General features: G+C 38.4%; 1 protein-coding gene across 2 annotated transcripts in view; it reads right to left on the reverse strand.

Annotated features, from left to right (window-relative positions):
- MCF2 (MCF.2 cell line derived transforming sequence) overlaps window positions 1-14,329 on the reverse strand; it is a 77,704-nt gene that overhangs the window by 36,567 nt on the left and 26,808 nt on the right. Inside the window, exons 9-13 of one of the 2 annotated variants that reach the window (XM_068962349.1) lie at window positions 12,571-12,690; window positions 10,094-10,285; window positions 8,606-8,797; window positions 3,880-4,051; window positions 2,322-2,369 (exon numbers count right to left, since the gene is read on the reverse strand). In XM_068962349.1, the coding sequence (XP_068818450.1) occupies window positions 2,322-2,369; window positions 3,880-4,051; window positions 8,606-8,797; window positions 10,094-10,285; window positions 12,571-12,690 (724 nt within the window). The remainder of the gene's footprint in view (window positions 1-2,321; window positions 2,370-3,879; window positions 4,052-8,605; window positions 8,798-10,093; window positions 10,286-12,570; window positions 12,691-14,329) is intronic. The other variant, XM_068962350.1, reaches the window with a different exon arrangement.

The following is a 14,329-nucleotide window of genomic DNA, read 5'->3' on the forward strand; positions in this document are numbered from 1 at the left end:
TGTTTCTAACCACTCTATATAAAACAACATTTCTGAAGTACATTAAAATGCTAAAACAAAACCAAATAAAACAAACAAAAAAAAACACAACTTTATCAAAATTCCAAGCTTCCATCTTTCTGTTCTTCCTGTATAATCTTTCTTTTAATTTCTGTTTAATCTTTCTGTTTCATTTACAAAGGCTGAGCCCCTGTATTACCAAGCAAGAAGTCCAGATGCTTCTCCAGAGCCCAGGACATGGTCCAGTCAAAGACTAGGCCATTTAAGTTCCTAAGTCTCAGGGCTGCTGAAAAGAACTCTCCCCACACGGGCTGTGTGCATCACTTCTCACCATGGAAGGAACCGATTTCTTGTCCTTTCTGCCTCTACTGGGAGCCACTGCAAGGCCCACTCAGGGAAAGACTTTGCTGTTAATGAGTTCTCTAAACTTTATCCTTCTCTCCATTTACTTAAAATATATTCTATACAGGAATTTTTACCTTTATATAATATATATGTAAATGGATAAATATAAATTAGACTTAGTGGCAATTACCATATAAAATTAGTTTCTCAATAAATATTGATGTCTATCACTTTAAAGAAACTTGATATCCAGAGATCCAAAGTTACTTATAAAGCAAACTTATGGAGCTTTACAAACTAGCTTTTACTAATTAATTCTTTGCAAATACATTAAGAGATGAAAAAGGAATGCATACAAAACTTATGAGAAGTGTATCTTTTTCGAAAAGCAAGGTATTGGGTTGGCCAAAAAGTTTGTTCAGGTGTTTCTACACCTGAACTGACCTTTTTGGCCAACCCAATAGATGTCTTCATTCTTTTAATACTGTGACTATGCTGCTGCTGCTGCTAAATCGCTTCAGTCGTGTCCAACTCTGTGCAACCTCATAGATGGCAGCCCACCAGGCTCTGCCATCCCTGGGATTCTCCAGGCAAGAACACTGGAATGGGTTGCCACTGCCTTCTCCAGAACTGAGCTTACATTCTAGCAAAAGAAACAGAAAACAGGCAATTATGCTAAAGTTAGGAAGATATGAAGAGGGGCTTGTTATCCCATAGTATAACACCTGACCAAACTGGGGTGCAGGAGAGGAGGCGAGGCAGGAAGGAAGAACTTACCTTAAGGAAGAGAAGAGAACACTAGGTGTAAAGTCCAAAGGGTAAGACAACTAGGGGCATTTAAGAAGGGAAAGTGGGAAACAAGGATACTGCTACAGTTGTCAAGGCAACAGATGGGTGTTAACTTGGATTAGGGAGGTGGCAGTGAGGGCTAGCAGGGCGGATTAGAAGAAGTGGATTTTTGGACTGATTAGAGGTGGGGTGAGTGAGAAAGAGGAGCAGAAAAAATGGCATCCTTTCAGGGTATGCTGAGACTGAGCTGCCAATAGGAAATTCAAGGAGGCAAATTGTCAATACAGACTCTGAAGTTTAGGAGAAAGATCTAGACTAGAGCTACAGGTTTAGGAGCTCAAACCATTTTATCTCTCACACACAATGTTCTTCCATAACTTCCCTCTATATGAAATATTAATTTAGCAAAATATTTATTACATCTTTCTAGGTGCCAGACACGGTGCTAGATACAAGATTCTACCTGATGCAAATTAATAAAGATAAACAAAAACAACAACAACAACAAAAACAGTTTGACTTTTTTTTTTGGTTTAGTATGGTTGACTTATTTTATTAAAAAAAAAATTAACACTTCTGTGTTGATTTGACCAAATCTCATTTTTTTTTTCTTTACCAAATCTTATATATTTGACTTAGCAATTAAAAGTCTTGAAGTATTATTTGGACCTGATTGTTATAATTTCCATTACTCACAGACCAAGTAGGTAAAATGAACAGTGTTTGTAGCATAAATGATGCTCTGATTTAATTTAGGAACCATGATGGATAACTGATATAATCATTTATCCATCCATGTCATTTATTCAGTAAGCTGCCATCTTCTTCATAAATACCTTAGGCAAATTCAAGCTACTCCCAACAAATAGGCTTACTATGGGTGACACAGTCTCTAAAATGGAAGCAAATTTATTTTAACATATTTAAGTTAAAAGCCAATTGTTTTCCTTGTTTTTATCTTTCAAGTGGTCATCTGATAAAAGAGAATAATCCACTTTTTATATAGTTATTTTCCAATATAAGTTTAATACTGAAAGACTAATGGATGCTTATTATGAAAAAAATGAGAAAGTTAACCTTAAGCAGAATGTGAGAAGGAACTGCTGCTGGTTTTAGGTGCCAAACTAATTTTTCACATGTACACAAACTCAGAAAATGTACTGACGAAAAGTAATAAAGATGGGTACCTTTTGAAAAAAGTTTACATGCTTGAAAGAAAGAATATCCAACTCCCACTGCAGAAAGAAAGTGTAATGCCATTAAATAAGAATATCAGAAAGAAAAAAATGAAACAACACAAAACAAAATGTACTTTTAGTGACTAAGGCCTTGAACGGGTCTTGGGCAGTCTTTTCAGAGCTCTGTTCCTCAACCCTTCAGAGGAGTTGAGCTTTTAGAGAACCATAAAGCAAGAGGCCTTCATCAGAGGGAAGGAATTGTCTAGTTTATTGAGTATTTTTAAATATCCTACAATTTTTTTACTTTGTCTTCAGTAGGTATTTCACTTTGAAATCAATAGGCATTATTATTCCTAATTTATAGATATACAAAACAAGGCAAAATCAACAAAAGAGGTTAAGTGAACTGTCCCCGGTCACACACCCCATGAATGGAGCCAGAAATACAACTGAGTTCTGTCTTCTGCTTAGGAATATCAACCTATTCTATTTTTATTCTCATAGCTATTGGTTTTGATCCCCTATTGGTTTTTGTTCTTCTTATTCTTTTTTCCTAGTATCTTCTTAGTATTATTCATTTATGGCAATGCTTATAGTTTTATTTGTGAGTATATTTTTATATTGAATAACCACTAACTATATGACTTTTATCATCTCAGCCAAGTTACCTGCTTTCATCACTTGGTTTTAATCTGATCTCTGCTGGAGCTGAGCTGGACTTTTACATTCATTATGCCTGGCTCAGGCTTTCTCTGATTTTCAAAGCAGTTCCCATATATTAATGAAGTTTCTGATTCTCTCAGATCAAAGAGATGGAATTTAGGCCCACCTTCACAAACTTAATTAACTTAAGGCCCCAAAGACCAAACTACTTTCCTCTAAGGGGCCCTAGAGGCAGCTGAAGGAAAACCTTGGGGCAATAGTCATCTTATTTCCAGAGTAGCTCAACACCACAGAAAGCATAATTATTTTATCCCACAGAACTTAGAAAATAGAAATAAATATTACATGTTTAAAATCATCTACAAAGATTTTAAACATTTAACGTTCATTCACAAGTAAATAAACTCTCTAACAGTTAATTACTAGCAAAATTATTTGATTTACCTATACCTGTTTAGAAAAGGCAATCTATTTGATTATCTAAGTCATTCACTTATTAGAAGCCTATAAGAACCAAATAACAGTTTATTCCTATAAGTGGTAAATGCATGTATGTATATACAATTTTCATATGCTTCCTTGCACCTGCTGAAGAAAGGGGTGAATTGTTTGTGAGTTTGATGCTAGTATAAAGTTCATATTCACTGCAAAATTGGGAAATTCAGCCCAGATTTTCATCATCCTATACTATACTATATTACTACTATGTTTAATTATTGTATAATAATCTCTATCATGACTCCTGCCTTCTGCAATACAATTTGCACATGATCAAGGATGCTTTAAAAAAAACAATTCCTATTTCTCAGGATTGAAGAATGAGTTCAGTATTTACATTAAAAGTAACAAAGTAAACAACAGCAAGAAGAAAAGAGACAGAAAAGGGAAATCTAAGATACTCTACCTTGTGTAGGTGAAAAAAATGGTGCTCTAGATCTGACCAAATTGTCAGAAGCAGGTACTACAAATGGAATCGGCCTCACATTTTTATCTGTCAGGTTTCTGAAACTGGCCTGTTGGTTCTGAAAAATACTTCGGATGTTTTCAAGCTTGAGTTGGATGGTCTGCATTTGAACCTGCAGGTTACATAAGAAATCTATGAAATATTTTCTGAAATGGGGGTTATTACAAATCCTATGACATTTCTCAGTCTTTGACAGATACAAAGTTAATTTAGACTTTAATATAGAACTAGAAATAGATGGGGAAACAGTGGAAACAGTGTCAGACTTTATTTTTTGGGCTCCAAAATCACTGCAAATGATGACTACAGCCATGAAATTAAAAGATGCTTACTCCTTGGAAGGAACGTTATGACCAACATAGATAGCATATTGAAAAGCAGAGACATTGCTTTGCCAACAAAGGTCTGTCTAGTCAAGGCTATGGTTTTTCCAATGGTCATGTATGGATGTGAGAGTTGGACTGTGAAGAAAGCTGAGTGCCAAAGAATTGATGCTTTTGAACTGTGGTGTTGGAGAAGACTCTTGAGAGTCCCTTGGACTGCAAGGAGATCCAACCAGTCCATTCTGAAGGAGATCAGCCCTGGGATTTCTTTGGAGGGAATGATGCTGAAGTTGCAACTCCAGTACTTTGGCCACCTCATGAGAAGAGTTTTATCAAGCAATCATCAAATAAGTCAGTCACTGAATAGGTGATTTACCCTTCATTGGCTGAAAGGGGATAATAGCTAGAAAAGAGGGCGTGCTGAGCACAAGAAAGCTACCAAGTGAAGCGCTGTCACAGTAGTTTGTTATGTTTCAGCCTGCAGGACATTCTATAGTTCACCATGTTATACTGGGTTTGTCAAAAAGTTTGTTTGGGTTTTTCTGTAAAATGGTATGGAAAAACTGGAATGAACTTTTTGTCTAACTCAGTAAAAGGCTCCTCAGAGGCACTGATGGATAATGTACCCTTCTGGCCCTCCTACATGATTTGAGGCAGCAAGCGTTAGGCTTCGTTGCTTCTAGAGTCACTTGGTTATCGCCAAGGCCATGTTTCTGATCTTCTGCGGCATGCCCCTAAGATCTGAAGCTAAACATGGATTTAGATACTATTCTAAACTTTAGAGTCAATGAGATGCTTTAGCAGCAAATAACATCACAGATGCTCTTATCTATCATGTGGAGAGAGAGCTTGATGGCAGCTGCAAGGGGGTGGTACTGAACTAACCTAAGCTCTCTACCCTGCCAACACAAGCTTCTACTACTCCCCATTCCCCAGGTAGACCCACATCCTTCCTTTAGCACTTTATCCTCAAACTGAGTGGGAAAGCCGGATTTGTGTCTACAGAGCATCTTCTGGTGGTCACTGCAGCAGGAAGGAAAGATGTTCGGCGCAGACTGTTCTTGATATGGGCCCAATATCCTATGACAGCTTTGGACGTTTCTCGAAGGATGCACAAGAAAATATATGTGAAAGCTGCTAGTAAGTGAAAAGAGTTTAAAAGTAATGCAGTCATGGGACTTCCCTGGTATTCCAGTGGTTAAGATTCTGCACTCCCACTGCAGGGTGCATAGGTTCAATCCCCGGTGGAAGAACTAAGATGCCACATGCCATTCAGCCAAAAAAAAAAAAAAGTTTTTAATTAAAAATAATTCAAAGCTCAAAAAGGAAATTCAGTTCAGTTTGGTTCAGTTGCTCTGTCATGTCTGCCTCTTTGCGACCTCATGGACTACAGCATGCCAGGCTTCTCAGTCCATCACCAACTCCTAGAGCTTGCTCAAACTCATGTCCATTGAGTTGGTGATGCCATCCAACCATCTCATCCTCTGTCATCTCTTTCTCCTCTGTCTTCAATCTTTCCCAGCATCAGGGTCTTTTCCAATGAGTCAGCTCCTCACATTACGTGGCTGAAGTATTGGAGCCTCAGCTTCAGTATCAATCCTTCCAATGAACATTCAGGACTGATTTCCTTTAGGACTGACTGGTTTGATCTTCTTGCAGTCCAAGGGACTTTCAAGACTCTTCTCCAACACCACAGTTCAAAAGCATCAATTCTTCAGGGCTCAACTTTCTTTATGGTCCAACTCTCACATCCATACATCACTACTGGAAAAACCATAGCTTTGCCAAGACAGACCTTTGAGGGTAAAGGATTGTCTCTGCTTTTTAATATGCTGTCTAGGTTTGTCATAAATTTTCTCCTAAGGAGCAAGCGTCTTTTAATTTCATGGCTGCAGTCACCATCTGCAGTGATTTTGAAGCACAAGAAAATAGTCTGTCACTGTTTCCATTGTTTCCCCATATTTGTCATGAAGTGATGGGACTGGATGCCATGATCTTCATTTTTGGCATGTTGAGTTTTAAGCCAGCTTTTTCACTCTCCTCTTTCACTTTCATCAAGAGGCTCTTTAGTTCTTCTTTGCTTTCCACCATAAGGGTGGTGTCATCTGCATCTGAGGCTATTGATATTTCTCCTGGCAATCTTGATTCCAGCTTGTGCTTCATCTAGTCCAGTATTTCACATGATGTACTCTGCATATAAGTTAAATAAGCAAGATGACAATATATAGCCTTGACGTACTCCTTTCCCAATTTGGAATCAGGCCATTGTTCCATGTCTGGTTCTAACTGTTGCCTCTTGACCTGCATACAGATTTCTCAGGAGTCAGGTAAGGTGGCCTGGTATTCCCATCTCTTTAAGAATTTTCCAGTTTGTTGTGATCCACAGAGTCAAAGGCTTTAGCATAGTCAATGAAGCAGAAGTAGATGTTTTTTCTGGAATTCTCTTGCTTTTTCTATGATCTAGCATTGTTAGCAATTTGATCTCTGGTTCCTCTGCCTTTTCTAAATCCAGCTTGAACAACTGGAAATTCTCGGTTTGTGTACTGTTGAAGTCCAGCTTGGAGAATTTTGAACATTACTTTGCTAGTGTGTGAGATGAGTGAGATCGTGCAGTAGTTTGAACATTCTTTGGCACTGTATTTCTTTGGGATTGGAATGAAAACTGACCTTTTCCAGTCCCATGGCCACTGCTGAGTTTTCCAAATTTGCTGGCATATTGAGTGCAGCACTTTCACAGCATCCTAGGATTTGAAATAGCTCAACTGGAATTCCATCACCTCCACTAGCTTTCTTCATAGTGATGCTTCCCAAAGCCCATTTGACTACACATTCCAGGATGTCTGGCTCTAGATGAGTGACCATACCATCATGGTTATCTGGGTCATGAAGATCTTTTTTGTACAGTTCTTCTGTGTATTCTCACCACCTCTTCTTAATATCTTCTGCTTCTGTTAGGTCCATACCATTTCTGTCCTTTATTGTGCCCATCTTTGCATGAAATGTTCCCTTGGTGTCTCTAATTTTCTCGAAGAGATCTCTAGTCTTTCCCATTCTCTTGTTTTCCTCTCTTTGCATTGATCACTTAGGAAGGCTTTCTTATCTCTCCTAATCTCTATAACTCTGCATTCAGATGGATATATCTTTCCTTTTCTCACTTGCCTTTCACTTCTCTTCTTTTCTCAGCTATCTGTAAGGCCTCCTCAGACAACCATTTTGCCTTTTTGCATTTCTTCTTCTTGGGGATAGTTCTGAACCCCACCTCCTGTACAATGTCATGAACCTCTGTCCATAGTTCTTCAGGCACTCTATTTATCAGATCTAATCCCTTGAATCTATTGCTCACTTCCACTGTATAATAGTAAGAGATTTGATTTAGGTCATACCTGAATGGTCTAGTGGTTTTCCCTACCTTCTTCAATTTAAGTCTGAATTTTGCAATAAGGAGTTCATGATCTGAGCCACAGTTAGCTCCTGGTCTTGTTTTTGCTGACTGTATAGAGCTTCTCCATCTTCAGCTGTAAAGAATGTAATCAATCTGATTTCAGTGTTGACCATATGGTAATGTCCCTGTGTAGAGTCATCTCTTGTGTTATTGGAAGAGGTTGTTTGCTATGACCGGTGCATTCTCTTGGCAAACTCTGTTAGCCTTTGCCCTGCTTCATTTTGTACTCCAAGGCCAATCTTGCCTGTTATTCCAGGTATCTCTTGACTTCCTACTTTTGCATTCCAATCCCCTATGATGATAAGGACATCTTTCATTTCATGTTAGTTCTTAAAGGTCTTATAGGTCTTCATAGATCTGATCAATATCAGCTTCTACAGCATCAGTGGTTGGGGCATAGACTTGGATTACTGTGATGTTGAATGGTTTGCCTTGGAAATGAACTGAGATCATTCTGTCATTTTTGAGACTGCACCCAAGTACTGCATTTTGGACTCTTTCATTGACCACAAAGGCTACTCTATTTCTTCCAAGGGATTCTTGCCCACAGTAGTAGGTATAATAGTCATCTGAATTAAATTCACCCATTCCAGTCCATTTTAGTTAACTGATTACTAAAATGTCAATGTTCATTCTTGCTATCTCCTGTTTAAGCACTTCCGATTTACTTTGATTCATGGACCTAACATTCCAGGTAGGAAATTACTCTTCATTATAAGGCAAATATAAATATTAGGATTCTTTGACACCTAACAGTGGCTCTGATATAACCCCAATTGTTAAGAGAACTCTGTAATTGCAATGTAATGTAAAGTTACTTGTGAAGCAGTAAAACTCTTATCAACACTAACACAATCATAGCTTTTAAAAATTTGTTTCCATGCCCCCCAAAGCCTCTTACCTTGAGTTCAGGAGATAGAATTACATCAAATTCATACTGTAGGGTTTCAGGATCATAATTTATAAAGGGTAGAGCCATTTCAAGAAAATTTTCAATGTCTTGGAGAGCTTTCTGAGCATCTTGTTTAGACTGAAACTTGTCTATTTCTTGATTAGCCAGAAGGCACTCTCCTTCATCACAGCACTGGTGAGCCTGGTAAGCAAATCCCACACACACACAAACCATGAATGAAGAAACGAGAAATCTGTTTGTCCCTTAGGAGAGTGTTTATCAGCCCTGGCTGCTATGAATCAGAGTTGTTTTCAGAGCTGTTAAAAAGGAAAAAGAAAATCTACTCCCAGAAATTCTGATTCAGTAGCTCTGGGCTATAAGCCAGGCTCCACAGGTATTTCTTTTTTTTCTTTTTTTTTTTGAAATACAGCTGATTTACAATGTTGTACTAATTTCTGCTGCATAGCAAAGTGATTCAGTTATATATATATATATATATATATATTCTTTTTTATATTCTTTTTTATATCCTTTTCCATTACGGTTTATCACAGGATATTAAATATAGTTCCCTGCGGTATAGAGTAGAACTTTGTTGTTTATCCATCCTGTATATAATAGTTTGCATCTGCTTGCCCCAATCTCCTACTCCATCCCTCCCTGACCAACCTCCCCCTTGGCAACCAGAAATCTCTTCTCTATATCTCCACAGGTACTTCAGAGGCATGGCCAAGGTTGGGAAGCCCTGCACTCATTTCATAACAAGGAATTCATTCTGAAGCAGGAGTCTGACCATTCTCTCAACACCAGCTGCACGTTCTTTCCCAAAAATCAATAACTGAAATATGAAATTCTTTGCAAAATCTCAAGTGTAATCAAAGTGTATGATGATTGCCTAGCACAAAGAAAAAGTTTCCTTGCCACAGAAGATGTACAGATTAGAATGCTCATGTTCAGATCCAATGCCTATATGTGATACCCCTATTTTACATTCCACTGTCATGATCAAAACTTCTCTTCACCACCTAATCATCAAAGGGGTCAGACTCTATTCCATGGAGGAACAGTTTCTAATCACTGTTTATTGTTAGAACAGTTTCTAATCACTGTTGTTCATAGTTACATTGCTGTAACTATGAAATGTGGAATGAGAGTGAGGCTTGAGCAAAATGCCCCCCATGGTTTTTCAAAGTATTCTAATTGCAAACTATCACCAGAGCAGAGGCTTCAGAGATGAACCTAAAATAGAGGAAGCCATCACCACCACCATGCTCATATTCAGAACAGGGGCCAAAATCCTTACAATCCTGGACCGGCTGTGAATACTGCAAAGTGGATGAATGAAATAGGTATAATCAAACTCAGTTCTTCAGACTTCTTACAAATCTAATTCCAAAGCTATGCCAGACCCTGGCCCTATAGCCTCTGAGAAGGACTCAGGTAGAAAAAATATATACAATTTCTCTTTCAGAAATGCAGCATGTCCTGTGACGTTACCTGCTGTAAGAGTTTATGCATTTTAAAGGTCCTGTTGAGCTGTATCCGTTTGTTTCTAATCTCATTTACCAAAATATCAGAAAGGTAACGTAGTTCACTGCATCTCTGACAGATCAAATCCAGGGCATAATGGTGACTTGCTGCGAGCCTGTGTCCATGTATTATTATGAACTGGGCCTTTGCTAACAGGTCCTGATTGTAAGAAAGAAGGAAAATAATAACTGTAAGATCTCCATCTGAATAGAGACGGAGAAAACATAATTAAAAAGGAAATTAGTTGAGCCAGAGAGAGATATTGCCAAGTATACGGTTTGATGTCATACTTCTGCCAGCTGCAAAAAAGCTTCCAGTTATAGTCATTAGCTATACGTGCATGTGCATGCTAAGTTGCTTCAGTCATGTCCGACTCTTTGTGAGCCCATGGACTGTAGCCCACCATGCTCCTCTATCCATGGGATTCTCCAGGCAAGAATACTGGAGTGAGTTGCCATGCCCTCCTCCAGGGGATCTTCCTGACCCAGGGATTGAACCTGCATCTCTTATGTCTCCTGCGTTAGCAGGCAGGTCATTTACCACTAGCGCTACCTGAAAAGCCTAATGTCATTAGCTATGGCAGCGGTGTTATCGGAAGCTCACGCACTTCTGGTCACAGAAACAGAAAATTAAACAGCTCACCCAGAAGGTGGATGAGATTTGCTCCTCCTGGGAGGTACAGATTTAGAACATAACAAAATATAGTCAATTAGATGCAAACCAGCCAAGTAAAAGCTAAGGGATTTCATATCACCTCAGCCATGGAAATCCTGTTAGATCTAGTTGCCATCTACTTGAGGACTTGACGGCTCAGACAGTAAAGCGTCTGCCTGCCATGCGGGAGACCCGGGTTCAATCCCTGGGTCGGGAAGATCCCCTGGAGAAGGAAATGGCAACCCACTCCAGTACTCTTGCCTGGAAAATCCCATGGATGGAGCTTGGTAGGCTACAGTCCATGGGGTCGCAAAGAGTCAGACACGACTGAGTGACTTCACTTCGCTTCACTTTTTTGAGGACTTGACACATTTGAAGAGACCGCCACAGGGTTTCCCTGTCAAAAAGGAACTCAAAGCTTAGTCTTCATTCTAACTACTGACTGCCTCAACCCAGTGTTGTGACTGAAACATAAAATTTACCATCTTATCCATTTTGAAGTGTACAATTAAGCAGTGTTGAGTGTAGTCACATTTTTTTGCAAGATGAAAAAGATCTGGAGATGTGTTACACAATAATGCAGATACACTCAATACTGTTGAACCATACACTTCAAAATGATTAAGATGGTGAATTATATTTTGAGTGTCTTACCACAGTTAAAACTAAAAATTATTCAAAACAAAACACAACAAAATGAAAACAAAACAAAAACAGACAAAAAATTCAAAGTTATGAAGCCAGTTTGCCTTCTCTTTTTCTCCAAACCAAAGAGATCTAGAAGTTGCCCCATGATCACAAAGATCTACAAGTATAACTCCAGTACTGGGCACCACAACCGCTGCCTCTCAATTTTGTTTATAGATGATTATGGTACCGAGAAATCAATTTATTTGTTGAGAATACACCTTAAAAGGGCTTCCCTGGTGGCTCAGCTGGTAAAGAATCTGCCTGTCATGCAGGAAACCTGGGTTTGATCCCTGGGTTGGGAAGGTCCCCTGGAGAAGGGAACAGCTACCCACTCCAGTATTCTGGCCTGGAGAATTCCATGGACTGTATAGTCCATGGGGTCACAGAGAGTTGGACACGACTGAGCTACTTTCACTTTTTTACCTTAAAAACAACAGCTTCACTCTCACATACAAGACAGGAGAGCAAAGCTAGAATGTGTTGAGTATTAAAGCCTTGAGTTCAAGCTTTAAGACCAGCAGAATAAATGACAGCTGGCTCTTGTGAATATTTATACTTTATGTCCATATATCCTAGGTATTGTGCTAAGTGTTTTACCCACAGCATCCAAATAATTCCTAATAATCACTCTGCAAAGTAGGTCATCACACCCCCAATTTATAGATAAGGACACAGGTTTAGAAAACTTAATCAGTTTACCCAAGGCCACACAGCTGGTAAGGCTAAATAGACCTATCTATATGAATATGTGTTTGATTCAGTTGCATATATCAAATGATAGTTATTTAAGGAATTATATTTTTAAGGTTTCCATCGTTTCCAAATACCAAATAGCATTCTTGATAGACATTTCTCTAGCTTCTTCAATATGATGTATGTTCTTGTTCCTATGGATGGGCCTGAAACAGTTACAACTATATGAGATGTCTGCAAGGTCATCTCAGGCCCACACTGAACAGAATAGACAAATATTGTTGAGCCAATTATACAGACTGTTGTTACAAGAGCCTAGTCATAATACGGGTTTATACTACCAAAAGACATCAAAATGTAGCTACTATACTCTTTAGATACACTGCATATCTAAAATATAATCTTACCTGAGAATTAACATCCAAGTTTTCCAACTTTTTAATTTTTTGTTTCACTTGAGCTATAGTCCCTGTTACATCTGCCAACTCCGCTTGTTGGTTTAGTATAAGTTCAGCTTCACTCACGAGCTAAAAGTAGGGGAGGAGAAAAAGTCTTCAAACCATGCAAATTATTAAGCCTTTTCACCTAATAATCAAGATTTGTAGTAAATGCTATTAATTAAGAATCTCAACACGGAAAAATCACATATATGGAAAATGTTTCAGCTATCTTATTCACAGAAATCAATATAATCTGTTAAAATTTAACCTGCTAGACATCAGTGTGCACTGATGATTTATAAACGATCACTATGTACATGTGAAGGCATTTGTATGTGGACATGTATTGAGGTATACATACGTGCATATACATGCACATATATTCCCTAGCTGTACGGTGAATGGCTCTAGAAACAAAGACCTTTCAGTAGCAATGAGCACATCTAATACCCAGACCTTGGTTTTGAATATCATTTTCCAGAAAAAGAAATTGGGGCTTCATAGGAAATTGACTGATTCCAGGGCTGAGGCAGAACAGGAAAAAGATGAGCTTGGAACATCTCATTATGCCAGAAAGTAAAGAACTAATAAAAATGTTTGGGCATGTCACAAGGACACAACAGACAGGTGGAAACAACAGAACAGTCAAGAACATTAATGAATTAAAAGCTAGGAAGCCCTAAGCCCAATAAGTAGATAAATATTGTACTAAAGGGCATTCTTGACAGACATTTTTCTAGCACCTTCAAAATGACTTGTGCTCTTGTTCCTATTGGTGGGCCTGAAACAGCTACAACCTCATGACATATCTACACAAAAACTCAGCATTTCACAACTATCATAGTAAAGATTGGTTGGAGCAAGAATCATCAACTGATGATACACTGATGAAGAATTTTTGATGAGGAGCAAGATAATTGCATGGCCTTAAATTTTCCCCCCACATATTGGGTTGGCTAAAAAGTTCATTCGGGTTTTTCTGTAACATCTTCCAGGAAAGCCTGAATGAACCTTTGGCCAACCCAATATTTCTGACCAGTTGCAAGGGCAAGCAGGGGTTGGTGGGGGAGAAGTAACTGTAGTATGCAGAAATTCAACAGCACCCTGACAGGGTGACCAAAACCCTCCAAAGGACACATCACATATGTGGTATTCTTGCTGGTTATACGCAGGTTAATCCAATCATGAGACAATGTCAGACATACCCAAAATGGTGAACATTTTATTCTAAAAACGACTGTATTTTTCCAAAATGTCAGTGTCATAAAAGACAAAGAAAGGCTATGAAAACGTTAGAGATTAAAGGAGACTAAAGACACATGACAACTTAATGCAATACCTGACCCTCTAGACTGGATCCTGTGCTGAGGCAGGAAAATGATATAAAGGACATGATTGAGTCAATTGACAAAATTGGAATATTGATTGCAGATAATAGAAAAGTATCACATTATTCATAAACGTACAAAATATGACCACTGTACTGTGATCATGCAAGAAAATATTCTTATTCTGTGAGTTCAAGAGGATCTCAAGTTTGAGAATATTCAAGTTTTTTCTTGCAAGTTTAAATTCCTATGTAAGCTTTATATTTAGTTAAATGCCTAAATATTCAGAACCTATCTGCTATGAATCTATCAGAGCCTCTGTCATGAGAGACAGATTGCATCAGTGAGATTCAGACCCATGACAAACAATAATAGTGATCAGAGGCAACAATGACTTC

The sequence above is a fragment of the Capricornis sumatraensis genome, chromosome X (genome assembly GCF_032405125.1).
Source record: "Capricornis sumatraensis isolate serow.1 chromosome X, serow.2, whole genome shotgun sequence".
Lineage (NCBI taxonomy): Eukaryota > Metazoa > Chordata > Mammalia > Artiodactyla > Bovidae > Capricornis > Capricornis sumatraensis.